Source organism: Onthophagus taurus, unplaced genomic scaffold (assembly GCF_036711975.1).
Source record: "Onthophagus taurus isolate NC unplaced genomic scaffold, IU_Otau_3.0 ScKx7SY_15, whole genome shotgun sequence".
NCBI lineage: Eukaryota > Metazoa > Arthropoda > Insecta > Coleoptera > Scarabaeidae > Onthophagus > Onthophagus taurus.
In genome coordinates this window covers 3,172,306-3,196,922 of record NW_027248940.1, presented here as the reverse complement: position 1 = coordinate 3,196,922, position 24,617 = coordinate 3,172,306, and the positions used below count along the sequence as shown (strand labels likewise).

At 28.5% G+C, this 24,617-nt stretch overlaps 1 protein-coding gene across 1 annotated transcript; it reads right to left on the bottom strand.

The window, feature by feature from the left end:
* Positions 1 to 3,054: 3,054 nt before the first annotated feature.
* LOC139432377 (uncharacterized) lies at positions 3,055 to 4,320 on the bottom strand. Its single transcript, XM_071200883.1, has one exon. The coding sequence runs from the start codon at positions 4,275 to 4,277 to the stop codon at positions 3,558 to 3,560; it is 720 nt and encodes a 239-aa protein (XP_071056984.1). The 5' UTR covers positions 4,278 to 4,320; the 3' UTR covers positions 3,055 to 3,557.
* Between the last annotated feature and the right edge of the window lie 20,297 nt (positions 4,321 to 24,617).

Genomic DNA, 24,617 nt, shown 5'->3' with positions numbered 1-24,617 from the left:
TGATTATTATCGAAAATTAACTGAATCATAACTCAAAAATTAAAAGCGTTGGAGAAATACTTCTTATACACAAAACTTTAATAATGGACCATAAAGACTAGATCCATAAGAAGGTTGAACCCAATTATGACCGTTCTTTATTTAGAAGCTTTAAATCGACTAAACATCAAAATTGTTGATTATTATCGAAAATTAACTCAATCATAAGTCAAAAACTAAAAGCAATCGAGAAAAATTTTTTATATATAAAACCTTAATAATGGACCATAAATACAAGATCCATAAACAGATTCAATCCAATTATAACCATTCTTTGTTTAGAAGGTTTAAATCAACGAACCATCAAAATGGTTGATTTTTGAAAATTAACTCAATCGTAACTCAAAAACTAAAAGCGTTGGAGAAATACTTTTTATACATAAAACCTTAATAATGGACCATAAAGACTATATCCATAAAAAGATTGAACCCAACTATAATCGTTTCTTATTTAGAAGCTTTAAATCGAGTAAACATAAGAATTGTTGATTATTATCGAAAATTAACTCAATCATAACTCAAAAACTAAAAGCGATCGAGAAAAACTTTTTATACATAAAACTTTAATAATGGACCATAAAGACTAGATCCATAAAAAGATTGAACCCAATTATAATCGTTTCTTATTTAGAAGCTTTAAATCGAGTAAACATCAAAATTGTTGATTATTATCGAAAATTAACTAAATCATAACTCAAAAACTAAAAGCGTTGGAGAAATACTTTTTATACATAAAACCTTAATAATGGACCATAAAGACTAGATCCATAATAAGATTAAACCCAGTTATAATCGTTTCTAATTTAGAAGCTTTAAATCGAGTAATCATTAAAATTGTTGATTATTATCGAAAATTTACTCAATCATAACTCAAAAACTAAAAGCGATCGAGAAAAACTTTTTATACATAAAACTTTAATAATGGACCATAAAGACTAGATCCATAAAAAGATTGAACTCAATTATAATCGTTTCTTATTTAGAAGCTTTAAATCGAGTAAACATCAAAATTGTTGATTATTATCGAAAATTAACTAAATCATAACTCAAAAACTAAAAGCGTTGGAGAAATACTTTTTATACATAAAACCTTAATAATGGACCATAAAGACTAGATCCATAATAAGATTAAACCCAATTATAATCGTTTCTAATTTAGAAGCTTTAAATCGAGTAATCATTAAAATTGTTGATTATTATCGAAAATTAACTCAATCATAACTCAAAAAATAAAAGCGATCGAGAAAAACGTTTTATACATAAAGCCTTAATAATGGATCATAAAGACTAGATCCATAAAAAGATTGAACCCAATTATAATCGTTTCTTATTTAGAAGCTTTAAATCGAGTAAACATCAAAATTGTTGATTATTATCGAAAATTAACTCAATCATAACTCAAAAACTAAAAGCGTTGGAGAAATACTTTTTATACATAAAACCTTAATAATGGACCATAAAGACTAGATCCATAATAAGATTAAACCCAATTATAATCGTTTCTAATTTAGAAGCTTTAAATCGAGTAATCATTAAAATTGTTGATTATTATCGAAAATTTACTCAATCATAACTCAAAAACTAAAAGCGATCGAGAAAAACTTTTTATACATAAAACCTTAATAATGGACCATAACGACTAGATCCATAAAAAGATTGACCCCAATTATAACCACTTTTTATTTAGAAGCTTTAAATCGACTAAACGTCAAAATTGTTGATTTTCGAAAATTCACTCAATCATAACTCAAAAACTAAAAACGTTGGCGAACTACTTTTTATACATAAAACCTTAATAATGGACCATAAAGACTAGATCCATAAAAAGATTGAACCCAATTATAATCGTTTCTTATTTAGAAGCTTTAAATCGAGTAAACATTAAAATTGTTGATTATTATCGAAAATTAACTCAATCATAACTCAAAAACTAAAAGCGATCGAGAAAAACTTTTTATACATAAAACCTTAATAATGGACCGTAAAGACTAGATCCATAAAAAGATTAAACTCAATTATAATCGTTTCTTATTTAGAAGCTTTAAATCGAGTAAACATCAAAATTGTTGATTATTATCGAAAATTAACTCAATCATAAGTCAAAAACTAAAAGCGATCGAGAAAAACTTTTTATACATAAAACCTTAATAATGGATCATAAAGACTAGATCCATAAATAGATTGAACCCAATTATAATCGTTTCTTATTTAGAAGCTTTAAATCGTGTAAATATTAAAATTGTTGATTATTATCGAAAATTAACTCAATCATAATTCAAAAATTAAAAGCGGTCGAGAAAAATTTTTTATACATAAAACCTTAATAATGGACCATAAAGACTAGATCCATAAAGAGATTAAACCCAATTATAATCGTTTCTTATTTAGAAGCTTTAAATCGAGTAAACATTAAAATCGTTGATTATTATCGAAAATTAACTCAATCATAACTCAAAAACTAAAAGCGATCGAGAAAAATTTTGTATACATAAAACCTTAATAATGGACCATAAATACTAGATCCATAAACAGATTCAATCCAATTATAACCATTCTTTGTTTAGAAGGTTTAAATCAACGAAGCATCAAAATGGTTGATTTTTAAAAATTAACTCAATCATAACTCGAAAACTAAAAGCGATGGGGAAATATTTTTTACACATAAAACCTTAATAATAGAGTATAAAGACAAGATCCATAAACAGATTAAACTCAATTATATCCATTAGTTTTTTTAGAAGGTAAATCATCCTGTATTATTTCTCGCACGTTTAATCTTTATTAAATTGTCTTAGAGATACGATTTTTTAAATATTAACTTACCCCGATTTTTAAGAAATGCTATTCAATGGGGTAAGATTTAGTATTTCACCCTTTTTTAATTCAACCCTTCGAAACAAAATTTTGTAGCTTCTCAAGAGAATTGAGGTAAAGTTGTATAACTGGTCAGTGGTCACTTTTAGCGAGTTCCAACGAAATAGGGGGAACTAGTTTTTTTTCTAATAAAAGATCAAGTTATCGTGAGAATCTTTTTCTATTCAAATTCTAAATTGGATTAAATCTCGCTTAAGCAAAACGAAAACGTCAGCATCACCCAAGATAACGACGTCTTGAGAAGCCCTCCCCCTTCATCTCTGGCAACCTTTCTCCACCCTCATTTCCTTCAGCCTCTCTTCTTCCTCCATCCAGAGAGTTCTCAATGTCGTCTTCGTCTTTAGATCGGGAGCATAACTCCCGGTTTAATCAATACAGCTCCACCAGCACCAGCACCAGCAGCAGTCTTCCTGGCAACTTAAGATTTCTCATTATGCGGTGGCGTCGCGACGTTCCCTTTGCGTCTCACCCCGCGTTTACCATTAAGAGGGCGGGGTCGGAGAGGAAGCCCTCGCCGAGAACCAACTTTGAAATTAATTTCATTATAAACTTCGTTCTCAGTAATTTAATCTGTCATGTGTTTCAAAGAAATTTCGAAGCACAAAAAATTTTGATTTTGATTAATTATTATTATGATTAATTAATTAATCGTCGGTTTGTTCTGGTTCTGGGTGAAGCATATCGTCGATTTCATTAATAACTGTTTCCACGGCCTCAATAGTTTCGTATTGAGCTTCGAGCTGGCCCAGTTGAGCCCCCAAATTTGCCATTTGTGCCTCTAGGATTTCAAGAGGTGCATCGAGGGTGGGTTCTGCGTCTGGGTTTAAATCAGAAACGGTTATCAGGTTTGATGCGACCGAACTTACATCGGTGTCTTCTGTTAAGCTCATGTCGGAGTCGACGACGACGTTTGAGTCTTTGAAGCGCGTTTTTTTGGGGTCGTCCGGTTCTTTCTCATCGATTTCGAAGAGTAATTCGACCCCGGATGTTTGGAGGTAATCTGCCGTTCCGTAATGTTTCCTTTTTTCGATGAATCGCATCCCTTCTTCGACCGAGACGAATTTGGGGACATTTGTGTCGCTAAATATTCTTTTGGAAGCTTCCTCGATTGCGTCCAAAGCTCTCAAACACACCACATCGTTATCTGCACAAACGTTGAAGAGCAAATTTCTGATGTCGCACCGAAAAATCGTAACCCCATAAATATCAATCGTCAATCGATTGAGGTGCTCGGTTTGAATCAGCTCCACCATAAAATTTCGTTTCGTTAAAGCCTCAACGAGCCCGTGAAGACGTTGAGGGCGATGCCTGATGATTCCGTAAGCTTCGTAAGGGCCGTAATTAAGAGTTATGTATGATGACATTTTGGGCGAATAAGTCAAAAAGTTGTTTCAAACGTCATTTTGAAGTTAAGATAACCCGTAAGCACGAAAAGGGAGGAAGAGCTTAATTGCAATGGTCGTTAGGGGTAATATTACTACCTAGTGGGGTGAAGGGAGCTTGCAAAAATTAGCCCGGAGTATCCCGGAATCGGGGGGATTACCCCGAGCGAAATCCCGGACGTAAATTTAATCAAAAACAGAAATTAGAAATTCAATCTCGGCCTCACTTTCAAGTTGCATCAACATTTTTTATCACTTTTCTTAAATTTGAATCAAAAAGATGATTCATAAACTATAAATGGGTTAATAAAGCAATCAAAAAATGATATCATTAAAAAAATTGGGTTGAAATGAGACGTTTTTAAGGTCAAAATCGCCCCGAGTGTGTATTAGCCTTTAAATTCAACCCCTCTCCCACAACCCGACCCTTTCCGATTCCCGCGATCCTCCCTTCCTTTGTAAACCTTCCCCACTTCAATTCGAAACTCCTAAGCGCCACCCCTCATTAAAATTAAAAAAGAAAACAACCAACCCCTACCCTTCCGGTCGAAAAATCGCCTCACCTAAGACGCGGCGATGTTCTTAGATCTCATTGGCCGCAAGGCGTCGCTTAGCAACCGTAGGGGAGGGGCTCGAAACCTACCCCATCACCCCTATCTCTCTCTCGCTCGATCCCGCTTCCTTCGATGTGCTTTCCAAGGTGGCCACGAGCTAAGGAACCGGGTGGGGTAAAAACAAAAAGAGTCGCGAGACTTGCGCGATGTGAAACGGGGTGAATTGGGGGTGGGGAGGGGAAGACGTCTTTCATACGGCCTATGAGGTTCTTCCGGCTTCTCCCTCCAGAACGCTCCTTTTCTGTGTAATGCCTTCACCACCCCACCCCCTTTCCCCAACCCAACCCGACCCTTTTTGGAAGAGGTAAGATAAGGAAATGGTGGGGAATAAGTCAATATGAAGGCGAATCAATATTTATATATATATATATATTTATAATTAAAAAAAAAAATATATATATATATATATATATATATATATAAATATATATATTAGAAATTCTATAAAAATAAGATTCTATATATAAGTAAGTTATTCATTAAAACGCGCCATCTATTATCATCTATTAAAATTAAAATTTTTATTTAAAAAAAGGAATCTGCTCTGCACCAAATTAATCCATAAAGCTCGTTCTAACCACCCTTCGAGAGATGGCGCTTATTCAAATCAAAAAAAATCACCCCCTCCCCTAAACTAAAATATATATTATAAATATTTATGTATATAGATGAATTAGTTAGTATTAAAATTTTTTTTTTTAATAATAATTAGTTTTGTTATCACCCTTTTAGTGTCTAGTCCACCCCCTCCTTAAATTTGATTCATTTATCAACCCTAATTGTCCTTCGTGTTAAATCCAAACCTGGCGTCGTAGTTTGGATCTTTTATTTATTATTATTTTTTTTTTTTGTTATATTTTGGAGGGAGACTCCGCCTAATTTATAACCATATTTTACGGAGACGGGAAATAATGGCGATTTGGAGGGATGAAAAAGACGAAGAAAAATCGCCTCGCTGGAGAAATAACGTCGTGTTCTCAATTTCAACGCGTTGGGGAATTCCCCAAGCGTATCTCAAAGATTATGTGAGATATCGCAAATTTAATACGTTTTTTAAATCAAACTTTATGCGATAACTACATCTGATTGAAATTGAAATTTAAAAAAATCGTATCTCAACAAGTAATTGAGATATCTCAATAAAATCATCTAATTTTACAATCTCAAATATACTATCTTAATTCTTAATTTTTAAATCCAACTTTACTTATTAAAATAGCACCGAGTATGAAAAATTGAAATTTTAAAAGATCGTATCTCAAAGACTATTTGAGATATCACGATGAAATAAAATACATTTTGAAGCAAATTTAATAAAGATTAAACGTGCGAGAAATAAATTCTTATTTTCCATAAATCTCGTTGTTACGATTTTTTAAATCAAACCTTATGCGACAATTATAACTGATTGTAAAAAAATCGTATCTCAAAAACTAATTGAGATATCTCAACGAAATAAAGCACGTTTTAAAGGAAATTTAGTCTAGTTTTAGAATCTCAAATATAAAATCTTAATTCCGATAAATCTCGCTGATATCATTTTTTAAATCCAACTCCACTTATTAAAATAGCACTAAGTATGAAAAATTGAAATCTTAAAAGATCGTATCTCAAAGACTATTTGAGATATCACGATGAAATAAAATACATTTTGAAGCAAATTTAATAAAGATTAAACGCGCGAAAAATAATTTCTTATTTTCCATAAATCTCGTTGTTACGATTTTTTAAATCAAACTCTGCACGATAACAATTACTAATTGATATGTAAATTTGAAAACATCGTGTCATAAAAACTAACTAAGATGTCATGATGAAATAAACAGGATTTTAAAGAAAAATTATCATTTGTTATTGTCAATGAACCTCATTGGTGTTATTATTAAAATCCGTTTTGACCTGATCATAAAGAATTTTGTCTAAAGATTAATTCAAAAATCGTATCATCAAGGTTTCTTGTAATCAAAAAATAATTTTTGGTGTGTTGATTCCCATTTAAATTTGCTTCAAAATGTTTTTTATTTCATCGCTATATCTCTATTAGTTCTTGAGATATAAGCATCTAAGTGTTGATAACTTAAACGTTAAAATTACGAATATTATGCAAAGATTAATTCAAAAAATCCTAACATTAAGATTTCTTGTATTGAAGAAATAATTTTTGGTGTGTTAATTCCTAATTAAATTTGCTTCAAAATGTTTTTTGTTTCAGCACGATATCTCTATTTGTTCTTGAAATACAAGCTTCTATATATGTGTTGATAAGTTGAATGTTGGAATTACGAATATTAAGCAAAGATTACTTCAAAAAATCGTTACATCAAGATGTATTGTATTGAACAAATAATTTTTGGTGTGTTGATTCTGAATTAAATTTGCTTCAAAATTCCGTGAATTCCATTAAGATATCCCTGTTAATTCTTAAGATACGATGTTTTAATTTTGGAATTATGAATATTATGCAAAGATTAATTCAAAAAATCGTAATATCAAGGTTTGTTGTATTGAAGAAATAATTTTTGGTGTGCTAATTCCCAATGAAATTTGCTTCAAAATGTTTTTTATTTCATCACGATATCTCTATTACTTCTTGAGATACAAGCTTCTATATATGTGTTGATAAGTCAAACGTTGAAATTACGAATATTAAGTAAAGATTAATTCAAAAAATCGTCACATCAAGATTTGTTGTAGTGAAAAAAATATTTTTGGTGTGTTGATTCTCAATTAAATTAGCTTCAAAATGCTTTTTATTTCATCATGATATCTCTATTAGTTCTTGAGATACCAGCTTCCAAATGTTGATAACTTAAACGTTGAAATTATGAATATTATGCAAAGATTAATTCAAAAAATCGTTACATCAAGATGTGTTGTATTGAAGAAATAATTTTTGATGTGTTGATTCTCAATTAAATTTGCTTCAAAACTCTGTGGATTTCATTAAGATATCCCTGTTAATTCTTAAGATACGATGTTTTAACTTTGGAATTATGAATATTTCGCAAGAATTAATTCAAAAAATCCTAACAACAAAAGTTATTGTATTGAAGTAATAATTTTTGGTGTGTTAATTTCCAATTAAATTTGCTTCAAAATGTTTTTTATTTTATTACGATATCTCTATTAGTTCTTGAGATACAAGCTTTTATATATGAGTTGATAAGTTAAACGTTGGAATTGCGAATATTGTGCAAAGATGAATTCAAAAACTCCTACCATCAAGGTTTATTGTATGGAAGAAATAATTTTTGGTGTGTTAATTCCCAATTAAATTAGCTTCAATATGTTTTTTATTTCATCACGATATCTCTATTACTTCTTGAGATATCAGCTTCTATATATGTGTTGATAAGTTAAACGTTGGAATTATGAATATTAAGCAAAGATTAATTCAAAAAATCGTTACATCAAGATTTGTTGTATTGAAAAAATTATTTTTGGTGTGTTGATTTTCAATTAAATTAGCTTCAAAATGCTTTTTATTTCATCATGATATCTCTATTAGTTCTTGAGATACAAGCTTCTATATATGTGTTGATAAATTAAATGTTGGAATTATGAATATTACGCCAAGATTAATTCAAAAAATCGTAATATCAAGGTTTGTTGTATTGAAGAAATAATTTTTGGCGTGCTAATTTCCAATTAAATTTGCTTCAAAATGTTTTTTATTTCATCACGATATCTCTATTAGTTCTTGAGATACAAGCTTCTATACGAAAACTTGAATTGGTGTAGGTCAAAATGGTTCAAATAAATTGAAAACAGTTTTAGATTACTTAATAAAGAGATAAGAGGTTAGAAAAGTTAATAGGGATGATTTGCATAAAATTATAAAATTTTGGAATGTGGGAAATGATCTGTGGTGTTGATGGAAATTGTTCTAATCAATTCAAAACATCCTTAGGATACTTAACGACGACGAAAATATTAAGAAAAATGATTTTGACATATTTTGAAGCTGTTTGGAAGATGATAGGAAGCAGAAAACTTTAATTGGTGTATGTCAAAATGGCTCAAATCAATTTAAAACAGTTTTAGATTGCTTAATAAAAACATAAAGGGTTAGAAAAGTTCATTTTTTATTTCATCATGATATCTTTATTAGTTCTTGAGATACCAGCTTCTAAATGTTGATAACTTAAACGTTTAAATTGTGAATATTACGCAAAGATTAATTTAAAAAATCGCGACATCAAGGTTTGTTGTATTGAAGAAATAACTTTTGGTTTGTTAATTCCCAATTAAATTAGCTTCAAAATGTTTCTCATTTCATCATAATATCTCTATTGGTTCTTGAGATATCAGCTTCTAAATGTTGATAACTTAAACATTGGAATTATGAATACTACGCAGAGATTAATTCAAAAAATCGTTACATCAATATGTGTTGTATTGAAGAAATAATTTTTGGTGTGTTGATTCTCAATTAAATTTGCTTCAAAACTCTGTGGATTTCATTAAGATATCCCTGTTAATTCTTAAGATACGATGTTTGGAATTATGAATATTATGCAAAGATTAATTCAAAAAATCGTAATATCAAGGTTTGTTGTATTGAAGAAATAATTTTTGGCGTGCTAATTCCTAATTAAATTTACTTCAAAATGTTTTTTATTTCATCACGATATCTCTATTAGTTCTTGAGATGTCAGCTTCTATATATGTGTTGATAAGTTAAACGTTGGAATTACGAATATTATGCAAAGATTAATTCAAAAAATCGTTACATCAAGATGTGTTGTATAAAAGAAATAATTTTTGGTGTGTTGATTCTCAATTAAATTAGCTTCAAAATGCTTTTTATTTCATCATGATATCTCTATTAGTTTTTGAGATACCAGGATTAAACGTTGGAATTATGAATATTACGCAAAGATTAATTCAAAAAATCGTTACATCAAGATGTGTTATATTGAAGAAATAATTTTTGGTGTGTTGATTCTCAATTAAATTTGCTTCAAAATTCCGTGAATTTCATTAAGATATCCCTGTTAATTTTTAAGATACGATGTTTTAACTTTGGAATTATGAATATTTCGCAAGAATTAATTCAAAAAATCCTAACAACAAGAGTTATTGTATTGAAGAAATAATTTTTGGTGTGTTAATTCCCAATTAAATTTGCTTCAAAATGTTTTTTATTTCATCACGATATCTCTATTAGTTCTTGAGATACAAGCTTCTATATATGAGTTGATAAGTTAAACGTTGGAATTGCGAATATTGTGCAAAGATGAATTCAAGAACTCCTACCATCAAGGTTTATTGTATGGAAGAAATAATTTTTGGTGTGTTAATTCTCAATTAAATTAGCTTCAATATGTTTTTTATTTCATCACGATATCTCTATTAGTTCTTGAGATATCAGCTTCTATATATGTGTTGATAAGTTAAACGTTGGAATTACGAATATTATGCAAAGATTAATTCAAAAAATCGTTACATCAAGATGTGTTGTATTGAAGAAATAATTTTTGGTGTGTTGATTCTCAATTAAATTAGCTTCAAAATTCCGTGGATTTCATTAAGATATCCCTGTTAATTCTTAAGATACGATGTTTTAACTTTGAAATTATGAATATTATAAAAAGATTAATTCAAAAAATCGTAATATCAAGGTTTCTTGTATTGAAGAAATAATTTTTGGTGTGCTAATTCACAATTAAATTTGCTTCAAAATGTTTTTTATTTCATCACGATATCTCTATTAGTGCTTGAGATACAAGTTTCTATATATGTGTTGAGAAGTTAAACGTTGGAATTACGAATATTAAGTAAAGATTAATTTAAAAAATCGTTACATCAAGATTTGTCGTATTGAAGAAATAATTTTTGATATGTTAATTCCTAATTAAATTTACTTCAAAATGTTTTTTATTTCATCGCGATATCTCTATTAGTTCTTGAGATACAAGCTTCTATATATGTGTTGAAAAGTCAAACGTTGAAATTACGAATATTAAGTAAAGATTAATTCAAAAAATCGTCACATCAAGATTTGTTGTATTGAAAAAAATATTTTTTGTGTGTTGATTCTCAATTAAATTAGCTTCAAAATGTTTTTTATTTCATCATGATATCTTTATTAGTTCTTGAGATACCAGCTTCTAAATGTTGATAACTTAAACGTTGGAATTATAAATATTACGCAAAGATTAATTCAAAAAATCGTCACATCAAGATGTGTTGTATTGAAGAAATAATTTTTGGTGTGTTGATTCTCAATTAAATTAGCTTCAAAATGCTTTTTATTTCATCATAATATCTCTATTAGTTCTTGAGATACCAGGATTAAACGTTGGAATTATGAATATTACGCAAAGATTAATTCAAAAAATCGTTACATCAAGATGTGTTGTATTGAAGAAATAATTTTTGGTGTGTTAATTCCCAATTAAATTAGCTTCAATATGTTTTTTATTTCATCACGATATCTCTATTAGTTCTTGAGATATCAGCTTCTACATATGTGTTGATAAGTTAAACGTTGGAATTATGACTATTAAGCAAAGATTAATTCAAAAAATCGTTACATCAAGATTAGTTGTATTGAAAAAATTATTTTTGGTGTGTTGATTTTCAATTAAATTAGCTTCAAAATGCTTTTTATTTCATCATGATATCTCTATTAATTCTTGAGATACAAGCTTCTATATATGTGTTGATAAATTAAATGTTGGAATTATGAATATTACGCCAAGATTAATTCAAAAAATCGTAATATCAAGGTTTGTTGTATTGAAGAAATAATTTTTGGCGTGCTAATTTCCAATTAAATTTGCTTCAAAATGTTTTTTATTTCATCACGATATCTCTATTAGTTCTTAAGATACAAGCTTCTATATGAAAACTTGAATTGGTGTAAGTCAAAATGGTTCAAATAAATTAAAAACAGTTTTAGATTACTTAATAAAGAGATAAGAGGTTAGAAAAGTTAATAGGGATGATTTGCTTAAAATTATAAAATTTTGGAATGTGGGAAATGATCTGTGGTGTCGATGGAAATTGTTCTAATCAAGTCAAAACATCCTTAGGATACTTAACGATGACGAAAATATTAAGAAAAATGATTTTGACATATTTTGAAGATGTTTGGAAGATGATAGGAAGCAGAAAACTTTAATTGGTGTAGGTCAAAATGGTTCAAATCAATTTAAAACAGTTTTAGATTACTTAATAAAGACATAAAGGGTTAGAAAAGTTCAATTTTTATTTCATCTCGATATCTTTATTAGTTTTTTGATTGTAATTTTTTGTCTCGTTTTGAAATATAACAGAAAACTTGAATTGGTGTAGGTCGAAATGGCTCAAATAAATTAAAAACAGTTTTAGATTACTTAATAAAGAGATAAGAGGTTAGAAAAGTTAATAGGGATGATTTGCATAAAATTATAAAATTTTGGAATGTGGGAAATGATCAGTGGTGTTGATGGAAGTTGTTCTAATCAGGTCAAAACATCCTTAGGATACTTAACGACGACGAAAATATTAAGAAAAATGATTTTGACATATTTTGAAGCTGTTTGGAAGATGATAGGAAGCAGAAAACTTTAATTGGTGTGGGTCAAAATGGTTCAAATCAATTTAAAGCAGTTTTACATTACTTAATAAAGACATAAAGGTTTAGAAAAGTTCATTTTTTGTTTCATCTCGATATCTTTATTAGTTCTTGAGATACCAGCTTCTAAATGTTGATAACTTAAGCGTTGAAATTATGAATATTACGCAAAGATTAATTTAAAAAATCGTGACATCAAGGTTTGTTGTATTGAAGAAATAATTTTTGGTGTGTTAATTCCCAATTAAATTAGCTTCAATATGTTTTTTATTTCATCACGATATCTCTATTAGTTCTTGAGATATCAGCATCTAAATGTTGATAACTTAAACGTTGAAATTATGAATATTACGCAAAGATTAATTCAAAAAATCGTTACATCAAGATGTGTTGTATTGAAGAAATAATTTTTGGTGTGTTGATTCTCAATTAAATTTGCTTCAAAACTCTGTGGATTTCATTAAGATATCCCTGTTAATTCTTAAGATACGATGTTTGGAATTATGAATATTATGCAAAGATTAATTCAAAAAATCGTAATATCAAGGTTTGTTGTATTGAAGAAATAATTTTTGGCGTGCTAATTCCTAATTAAATTTACTTCAAAATGTTTTTTATTTCATCACGATATCTCTATTAGTTCTTGAGATGTCAGCTTCTATATATGTGTTGATAAGTTAAACGTTGGAATTACGAATATTATGCAAAGATTAATTCAAAAAATCGTTACATCAAGATGTGTTGTATAAAAGAAATAATTTTTGGTGTGTTGATTCTCAATTAAATTAGCTTCAAAATGCTTTTTATTTCATCATGATATCTCTATTAGTTTTTGAGATACCAGGATTAAACGTTGGAATTATGAATATTACGCAAAGATTAATTCAAAAAATCGTTACATCAAGATGTGTTATATTGAAGAAATAATTTTTGGTGTGTTGATTCTCAATTAAATTTGCTTCAAAATTCCGTGAATTTCATTAAGATATCCCTGTTAATTTTTAAGATACGATGTTTTAACTTTGGAATTATGAATATTTCGCAAGAATTAATTCAAAAAATCCTAACAACAAGAGTTATTGTATTGAAGAAATAATTTTTGGTGTGTTAATTCCCAATTAAATTTGCTTCAAAATGTTTTTTATTTCATCACGATATCTCTATTAGTTCTTGAGATACAAGCTTCTATATATGTGTTGATAAGTCAAACGTTGAAATTACGAATATTAAGTAAAGATTAATTCAAAAAATCGTCACATCAAGATTTGTTGTATTGAAAAAAATATTTTTGGTGTGTTGATTCTCAATTAAATTAGCTTCAAAATGCTTTTTATTTCATCATGATATTTCTATTAGTTCTTGAGATACCAGCTTCTAAATGTTGATTATTTAATTAAACGTTGGAATTACAAATATTAAGCAAACATTAATTCAAAAAATCGTCACATCAAGATTTGTTGTATTGAAAAAAATATTTTTGGTGTGTTGATTCTCAATTAAATTAGCTTCAAAATGTTTTTTATTTCATCAAGATATCTCTATTAGTTCTTGAGATACCAGCTTCTAAATGTTGATAACTTAAACGTTGGAATTATAAATATTACGCAAAGATTAATTCAAAAAATCGTCACATCAAGATGTGTTGTATTGAAGAAATAATTTTTGGTGTGTTGATTCTCAATTAAATTTGCTTCAAAATTCCGTGAATTTCATTAAGATATCCCTGTTAATTCTTAAGATACGATGTTTTAACTTTGGAATTATGAATATTATGCAAAGATTAATTCAAGAAATCGTAATATCAAGGTTTGTTGTATTGAAGAAATAATTTTTGGTGTGCTAATTCACAATTAAATTTGCTTCAAAATGTTTTTTATTTCATCACGATATCTCTATTAGTTCTTGAGATACAACCTTCTATATATGAGTTGATGAGTTATAACGTTGGAATTACGAATATTATGCAAAGATTAATTCAAAAAATCGTAATATCAAGGTTTGTTGTATTGAAGAAATAACTTTTGGTGCATTAATTCCCAATTAAATTAGCTTCAAAATGTTTTTTATTTCATCATGATATCTCTATTAGTTCTTGAGATATCAGCTTCTAAATGTTGATAACTTAAACGTTGGAATTATGAATATTACGCAAAGATTAATTCAAAAAATCGTTACATCAATATGTGTTGTATTGAAGAAATAATTTTTAGTGTGTTGATTCTCATTTAAATTTGCTTCAAAACTCTGTGGATTTCATTAAGATATCCCTGTTAATTCTTAAGATACGATGTTTTAACTTTGGAATTATGAATATTATGCAAAGATTAATTCAAAAAATCCTAATATCAAGGTTTGTTGTATTGAAGAAATAGTTTTTGGTGTGTTGATTCTCAATTAAATTTGCTTCAAAATGTTTTTTATTTCATCACGATATCTCTATTAGTTCTTGAGATACAAGCTTCTATATGCAGAAATGTAGTGTTTGGAAACAGAAAACTTGAATTGGTGTAGGTCAAAATGGTTCAAATCAATTTAAAACAGTTTTAGATTACTTAATGAGGACATAAAGGGTAATTTTTTATTTCATCTCGATATCTTTATTAGTTTTTTGATTGTAATTTTTTGTCGCGTTTTGAAATATAACAGATAAATTGCAAAAGAAATTGTGTCCACGCCAATTTAAGTTTTTAATGAAGGGGGCGGCGAACTTTTAATAGAAAACGCGAAGCGGACAGTTCGTTTCTTTCGACGTCCCTCTCGATGGAGGGTGAAATTGCCCGTCCTTTTAATGTTTTTCTCTTATTTCCCATCCAACCCCCCGATGAAAATCGCCTCTATTTTTCGCACGCCTCGCTTTCGCCAAAACTTTTAATTGGGAAAACTCGATCTGGAAAGACCGACCGTTCGAAAACTCCACCCCCTCACCCGTCAAGAAGACCGGGAGAAACCTCCTTTTTCAACCTTCGCCCGTTTCACAGACGTTTTTATCGTCCCTTAATCGATTCGCCAGTTTTAAATTAAGATATGATTTCGGAAAGAAACTTTTAAACGAATTTCGTTGGGGACAAAAAATTTTTACCTGTGTAATTGACCCTTTTTAAGAAACAACCCCTTTTAGAGAACCGGTTAATAATTTTTTTTGACCCTTGTGTTCATTTCCATACCGGTTTGACCGGTCAATTTTTGATCTTTTTTAGGGTTGTTAATTAAAAATTTCAATCCTCCCTCCAGACATCAAACGAAACGCTTCTACTCGTTCCATCTTACGGTTCCTTGTTTTATTATTTTTACAAGCCGACACAATGCCATCTCTGCTTTAATTTGCTCCCCCCCTCCCCCTTCATCCCTTAAAACTACGATCTCTCGGACAAAGACGAATTTGTATTCATTTAATTTTTTTAATTAGAACCAAGAGATAAATTTTTTGTATTCAATCATAATTTTAACACCTCGAGATATCGAAGGGGGTTGTTAATTGAAGATTGGCCGTGCAGAAGACAAACAGAGATCTGGACCGTTAAAAGGTCGAGATGGAGAGAGCGAAAAAAAATTGTTAAAAATGTTGGGTCCATTGTTGATGGCAGATGTGTTGACCCCTAGCCGAAAAATTTGCATAGTTGCCTGACCAGTTTTCTCAGGGTCCTCTTTGTCAAGGAAGGGCTACCCCTTTGGGGTTGACCCGTTCGCGATGACCCCATAATGGCCAACAGGACCTCACTTATTCAGTTCACTTTCACCGCTAAACCAAGTATAACTAGAAAGAATTTGTGCACTCAAATCTTTGGTAAGTCATTTTTGAGTCGTATTATTTAATATTTCAACTCGATATCTCCCGGAATGCGAAGTATAAATTTCTTAAACAACTTCAAAGGGGTTCGTTCGTTTATTAATAAACGGAAATGAAAAGTATTTCAATAAAACAACACCTTTTAATGTTTTTCTCCAAACCAGATCGGAATTAAGAAACGAAACTTTTTGAGGTTATAAAGAAACATTTAAAGTTAATTTATACCAAATTACAAGTTTCCAGGGTGATTATTTTATTTTATATATATTTTTAAAAATCCCCTATTAATTTGACATTTTTTAAAACTGATTTTGCAAAAACATTATTTTCTCCAAAACGATTAAGATTTAAAAAACATTAATTTTAACTAAATTTATTATTGGAATTGATTACAAGTCAAGAACTATAAATTTTGGAAGATTACGTTGTAAATAAAAACTGTTCATAATGACCAAAAAATCATGTTTCGTATCCAATCTTGATATGGTTAATCCAAGTACAAAGGAAGATTCCTAAAATGTCATAATAGGTAATTAGTTTTTATTTTTGGATATAAGTTAATATCTAAAAGGGATGGAGGAGATTTATATGGGCATAAAATGACTGTAATGGACCAAGAAAATGTAATCCATAAACGTATCATGTCTATGTATGGCAATTTTTTGTATCGGTGATGGAAAAACATCGTATATAAATTCATAAAAAATCAGGTCAATTTAAAAGTTATTATCTAAAAAACGAATAAAGATTTTCAAATGCGGTTTTGTTCATGATAAAGTACTCACTTTCCTCTACCAACGTACGATATTTTATTAAAATATCTTAAGAATTCGATTTTTCACAATTTTTTAAAAATATTGGAAAAAAAATTTTTACGTCATAAATTGATAAAAAATAGGGTTACTTCAAAACATAATATCTCAAGAACGAATAAAGATTTTCAAATGTGGTTTTCTTCATGAAAAAGTACTTACTTTCCTTTATCAACGTACAATATTTTATTAAAATATCTTAAGAATTCGATTTTTCACGATTTTTTAAAAATATTGGAAAAAAAATTTTTACGTCATAAATTCATAAAAAATAGGGTTACTTCAAAAGATAATATCTCAAGAACGAATAAAGATTTTCAAATGTGGTTTTCTTCATGAGAAAGTACTCACTTTCCTTTATCAACGTACAATATTTTATTAAAATATCTTAAGAATTCGATTTTTCACGATTTTTTAAAAATGATGCAGAAAAATCGTTTACTTCATAAATTCATAAAGAATTGAGTTACTTGAAATGTTATTATCTCAAGAACGAATAACGATTTTCAAATGCGGTTTTGTTCATGGAAAAATACACTTTTCTCTATCAACGTACAGTATTTTATTAAAAAATCTTAAGAATTCGATTTATCACGATTTTTAAAAAATGATTCTGAAAAATCGTTTACTTTATAAATTCATAAAGAATTGAGTTACTTGAAATGTTATTATCTCAAGAACGAATAACGATTTTCAAATGCGGTTTTCTTCATGAGAAAATACACATCTTCCTCTATAAATGTACCACATTTTGTTAAAATATCTTAATAATTCGATTTTTCACGATTTTTTAAAAATATTCGAAATAATTGATGGCTTCATAAATTCATAAAAAATCGGGATACTTCAAATGATATTATCTCAAGAACGAATAAAGATTTTCAAATGCGGTTTTGTTTATGAGAAAGTACACATCTTCCTCTATAAATGTACCACATTTTGTTAAAATATCTTAATACTTCAATTTTTCACGATTTTTTAAAAATATTCGAAATAATTGATGGCTTCATAAATTTATAAAAAATCGGGATACTTCAAATGATATTATCTCAAGAACGAATAAAGATTTTCATATGCGGTTTTCTTCATGAGAAAGTACTCACTTTCTTTTATAATCGGACAAAATTTTATTAAAATTTCTAAGGAATTCGATTTTTCACGATTTTTTAAAATGAGGATAATCATTGTTAACCAACAAAATTTCGTCTTTAATTCAAAAATTAATATCTCAAGAACCAATAAAGATTTACAAATGCGGTTTTATTTATGAGAAAGTACACACTTTCCTCTATATTTGGACAATATTTTATTGAAAAATCTTAATAATTCGATTTTACACGATATTGGGAAAAAAATTGTCTACTTTATAAATTTATACAAAATCAAGTTACTTCGAAGTAATTATCTCAAGAACGAATAAAGATTTCTAAATGCGGTTTTGTTCATGAAAAAGTACACACATTTCTCTATAACGAGACAGCATTTTATTAAGATATCTCAAAAGTACGTTTTTTCATGCTTATTTTTAGAATGAGGTCAATTATTGTTCACCGACAAAATTTCAACCTAAATTCAAAAGTTATTATCTCAGGAACGAATAAAGATTTACACATGCGGTTTTGTTTATGAGCAAGTATACACTTTCCTCTATAAATGTACAAAATTTTATTAAAGTACCTTAAGAATTAAATTTTTCACGATTTTTTTAAAGTGAAGCCAATTACTGTCAACCCACAAAATTTCAAGCAGAATTCAAAAATTATTATCTCAAGAACGAATAAAGATTTTCAAATGCGGTTTTGTCCATGAAAAAGTGCACACTTTTCTCTATAAATGGACAAAATTTTATTAAGATATCTTAAGAATGCGATTATTCACGATTTTTTACAAAGAGGCCTATTATTGTTAATTAACAACATTTCAAACTGATTTCGAAGTTTATTATCTCAAGAACGAATAAAGATTTTCAAATGCGATTTTGTTCATGAGAAAGTACTTATTTTCCTCTATAAACAAACAAAATTTTATTAAAATGTCTTAAGAATTCGATTTTTTTTAAATTGTGCAAAAAAAACGTTTACTTCATAAATTCATAAAAAATTAAGTTACTTCAAATCTTATTATCTCAAGAACGAATAAAAATATTTAAATGCGGTTTTGTTCATGAGAAAGTTCTCACTTTCCTCTATAAACGAATAATATTTTATTAAAATATCTTTAGAATTCGATTTTTCACGATTTTTTAAAAATGCTGCAAGAAAACCGTTCACTTCATAAATTCATAAAAAAATTGGGTTACTTCAAATGTTATTATCTCAAGAATGAATAAAGATTTTCAAATACAGTTTTCTTCATAAGAAAGTACTCACTATCCTCTATCAACGTACAATATTTTATTAAAATATGTTAAGAATTCGATTTTCCATGATTTTTTAAAAATATTGGAATAAAAATGTTTACTTCATAAATTCATAAAAAATCGCGTCATTTCAAAAGATATTATCTCAAGAACGAATAAAGATTTTCAAATGCGGTTTTGTTCATGAGAAAGTACACACATTTCTCTATAACGGGACAGCATTTTATTAAGATATCTCAAAAGTACGATTTTTCATGATTTTTTTAGAATGAGGTCAATTATTGTTCACCGACAAAATTTCAACCTAAATTCAAAAGTTATTATCTCAGGAACGAATAAAGATTTACACATGCGGTTTTGTTTATGAGAAAGTATACACTTTTCTCTATAAATGGACAAAATTTTATTAAAATATCTTAAAAATTAAATTTTTCACGATTTTTTTAAAGTGAAGCCAATTACTGTTAACCCACAAAATTTCAAGCAGAATTCAAAAACTACTATCTCAAGAACGAATAAAGATTTTCAAATGTGGTTTTGTCCATGAAAAAGTGCACACTTTTCTCTATAAATGGACAAAATTTTTTTAAAATATCTTAAGAATTCGATTTTTCACGATTTTTTACAAAGAGGCCAATTATTGTTAACTGACCAAATTTCAAGCTGATTTCAAAGTTTATTATCTCAAGAACGAATAAAGATTTTCACATGTGGTTTTGTCCATGAAAAAGTACACACTTTTCTCTATAAATAGACAAGATTTTATTATAATATCTTAAGAATGTGATTTTTCACGATTTTTTACAAAGAGGCCATTATTGCTAACTGATAAAATTTCAACCTGATTTCAAAGTTTATTATCTCAAGATCGGATGAAGATTTTCAAATGCGGTTTTGTCCATGAAAAAGTACACACTTTTCTCTATAAATGGACAAAATTTTATTAAGATATCTTAAGAATGCGATTTTTAACGATTTTTTACAAGGAAACCAATTATTTTGTTAACTGACAAAATTTGAAGCTGATTTCAAAGTTTATTATCTCAAGAACGAATAAAGATTTTCAAATGCGGTTTTGTCCATGAAAAAGTACACGCTTTTCTCTATAAATGGACAAAATTTTTTTAAAATATCTTAAGAATGCGATTTTTAACGATTTTTTACAAGGAAACCAATTATTTTGTTAACTGACAAAATTTGAAGCTGATTTCAAAGTTTATTATCTCAAGAACGAATAAAGATTTTCAAATGCGGTTTTGTCCATGAAAAAGTACACGCTTTTCTCTATAAATGGACAAAATTTTTTTAAAATATCTTAAGAATGCGATTTTTCACGATTTTTTACAAAGAGGCCAATTATTGCTAACTGATAAAATCTCAACCTGATTTCAAAGTTTATTATCTCAAGATCGGATGAAGATTTTCAAATGCGGTTTTGTCCATGAAAAAGTACACACTTTTCTCTATAAATGGACAAAATTTTATTAAGATATCTTAAGAATGCGATTTTTCACGATTTTTTACAAAGAAACCAATTATTTTGTTAACTGACAAAATTTGAAGCTGATTTCAAAGTTTATTATGTCAAGAACGAATAAAGATTTTCAAATGCGGTTTTGTCCATGAAAAAGTACACACTTTTCTCTATAAATGGACAAAATTTTATTAAGATATCTTAAGAATGCGATTTTTCACGATTTTTTACAAAGAAATCAATTATTTTGCTAACTGATAAAATTTCAACCTGATTTCAAAGTTTATTATCTCAAGAACGAATAAAGATTTTCAAATGCGGTTTTGTCCATGAAAAAGTACACGCTTTTCTCTATAAATGGACAAAATTTTATTAAGATATCTTAAGAATGCGATTTTTCACGATTTTTTACAAAGAGGCCAATTATTGCTAACTGATAAAATTTCAACCTGATTTCAAAGTTTATTATCTCAAGAACGAATAAAGATTTTCAAATGCGGTTTTGTCCATGAAAAAGTACACGCTTTTCTCTATAAATGGACAATATTTTATTAAAATATCTTAAGAATTCGATTTTCCACGATTTTTTAAAAATTATGCAAAAAGATCGTTTATTTCACAAATTCATAAAAATTTGTGTTACTTCAAATGTTATTATCTCAAGAACGAATAAATATTTTCAAATGCGGCTTTCTTCATGAGAAAGTACTCACTTTTCTTTATAAACTGACTACATTTTATTAAAATATGTTATGAAATCGATTTTTCATGATTTTTTAAAGATAATGCAAAAAAATCGTTTATATCATAAATTCATAATAAATTGGGCTACTTCAAATGTTATAATCTCAAGAACGAATAAAGATTTTCAAATGCGGTTTTGTTCATGAGAAAGTACTCACTTTCCTCTATAAACATATAATGTTTTATCAAAATATCTTTAGAGTTCAATTTTCTACGATTTTTTAAAAATTATGCAAAAAAAATCGTTTATTTCACAAATTCATAAAAATTGGGTTACTTCAAATTTTATTAAGATATCTTAAGAATGCGATTTTTTACAAAGAGGCCAATTATTGCTAACTGATAAAATTTCAACCTGATTTCAAAGTTTATTATCTCAAGAACGAATAAAGATTTTCAAAATTATCTCATTATTTCATGGTATTATCTCAAGAACGAATAAATATTTTCAAATGCGGTTTTGTTCATGAGAAAGTACTCACTTTTCTTTATAAACTGACTACATTTTATTAAAATATGTTATGAAATCGATTTTTCATGATTTTTTAAAGATAATGCAAAAAAATCGTTTATATCATAAATTCATAATAAATTGGGCTACTTCAAATGTTATAATCTCAAGAACGAATAAAGATTTTCAAATGCGGTTTTGTTCATGAGAAAGTACTCACTTTCCTCTATAAACATATAATGTTTTATCAAAATATCTTAAGAGTTCAATTTTCTACGATTTTTTAAAAATTATGCAAAAAAAATCGTTTATTTCACAAATTCATAAAAATTGGGTTACTTCAAATGGTATTATCTTAAGAACGAATAAAGATTTTCAAATACGACTTCCTTCATGAGAAAGTACATACTTTCCTCTATAAACGTAGAACATTTTATTAAAATATCTTAACACTTCGATTTTTCACGATTTTTTAAAAATTATACAAAAAAATCGTTTACATTATAAATTCATAAAAAATTGGGTTACTTCAAATGTTATTATCTCAAGAACGAATAAAGATTTTCAAATGCGATTTTGTTCATGAGAAAGTACTCACTTTCTTCTATAAGCATATAATGTTTTATCAAAATATCTTAAGAATTCAATTTTCCACGATTTTTTAAAAATTATGCAAAAAAATCGTTTATTTCACAAATTCATAAAAAATTGTTTACTTCAAATGTTATTATCTCAAGAACGAATAAAGATTTTTAAATGCGATTTTGTTCATGAGAAAGTACTTACTTTCCTCTATAAATATATAATGTTTTATCAAAATATCTTAAGAATTCAACTTTCCACGATTTCTTAAAAATTATTGAAAAAAAAGGGGTTAATTTCACAAATTTATAAAAAATTGGGTTACTTCAAATGTTATTATCTCAAGAACGAATAAAGGTTTTCAAATGCGGTTTTGTCCATGAAAAAATACACACTTTTCTCTATAAATGGACAAAATTTTATTAAGATATCTTAAGAATCCGATTTTTCACGATTTTTTACAAAGAGGCCTATTATTGTTAACTGACAAAATTTCAAGCTGATTTCAAAGGTTATTATCTCAAGAATGAATAAAGATTTTCAAATGCGGTTTTGTTCGTGAGAAATTATACACTTTCCTTTGTAATTGGACATCATTTTATTAAAATATTTTACGAATTGGATTTTTCACGATTTTTTTAGAATGAACACAATTATCGTTAATCGACGAAATTTCAAGCTGAGTTCTAAAGCTATTATCTCATGAACGAATAAAGATTTTCAAATGCGGTTTTGTTCCTTTATAATTAGACATCATTTTATTAAAATATTATAAGAATTCGATTTTTATAATTTTTTAAAAAATTTTAGGAAGAAAATGTTTGCTTTATAATCAAGTTGAGTAATTGAATACCTCTAACGGTCACTTCGGACGACCTTTTCAGCGGATTCAGTTCCGTTTTTATGCAAATTAACCCCTCGAAGAAGGAAAAGGGTGGTCAACCCTCGTCGTGGTATCGAAACGTGAAATAATTTTTTTCTGACCACCTCCGGCGATCATCGTTCCACTATTAAATAAAATAATAATGGAACAGTGGGTTAGATTTTATTAAAAAGAATAATTAAGGTGTTATATTAAAGCGACCACAACTTTAATTGGTCATTTACATAAAAATCGAATTCTTATAAAAGTATAATAAGAGGATAATAAGAGTGTAATGAGAGTAGAATAGGTTAAAAAAGCTGATTTCAATTTCCTTCTTGGAAAATGAACCCTCGAGAAGCTTTACCACTGAGAATTATTTTAGTTACTTCTACCAAAAGATTTAGTGGATAGGTAATGGAGACGGCGAAGTGTGTCAAGTGGGCTTTAATTGTCGCTTTTGGTTCGCTTAACTTAAAATGGGGTGATTGAAAATGTTTTTGGGGGTGCAAAAAAAAATTTTTTTTTAACAGTTAAAATCGCGGTGATAATTTCGTTCCGCAGTTTTCGGCTTTGGATGGTAAAAAATCAATACAGAAAAACCACCCCCACCAAATTCTCTCTCCCCCTTTTACGAAATACGTCTTAAAACCCAATCGGACCTTCGGTTCTTTCGAACGCGATTTTTAACCCCCCCTACACTTTTTCAACAACCCCACCAACTCCCAATCTTTCGCACCCCCACCACAACAATATTGAAAAAATACACCCCTTTGCGAGGAATAAAATGGACTAGAAAAAAAATTGTTTTTAAATGATGATGATCATCATCGATTCATCAACCCCTTAAAATATACAAATTGCGTCCTAATACCTTATTCTCTCTGAATGCCAGTCCATTAGTCTAAACCCCCGCAAGTCTAAGAAAAGGGGTGGCTCGTAAAAGAGCTGCTACTCGCGTCTTCCCAACTCACCCCCGTTTCGCATTCGAATAAAAAACTTACAAGAACCGGTAGCAGCAGAAGAAGAAGCTGCCCCGGAATAAACGAAAACGACTAATTTACATTCAACCC

What these genes read in the sequence shown, in the direction of transcription:
- LOC139432377 (XM_071200883.1), bottom strand. Translation starts at nt 4,277, where the DNA reads ATGTCATCATACATAACTCTTAATTACGGCCCTTACGAAGCTTACGGA.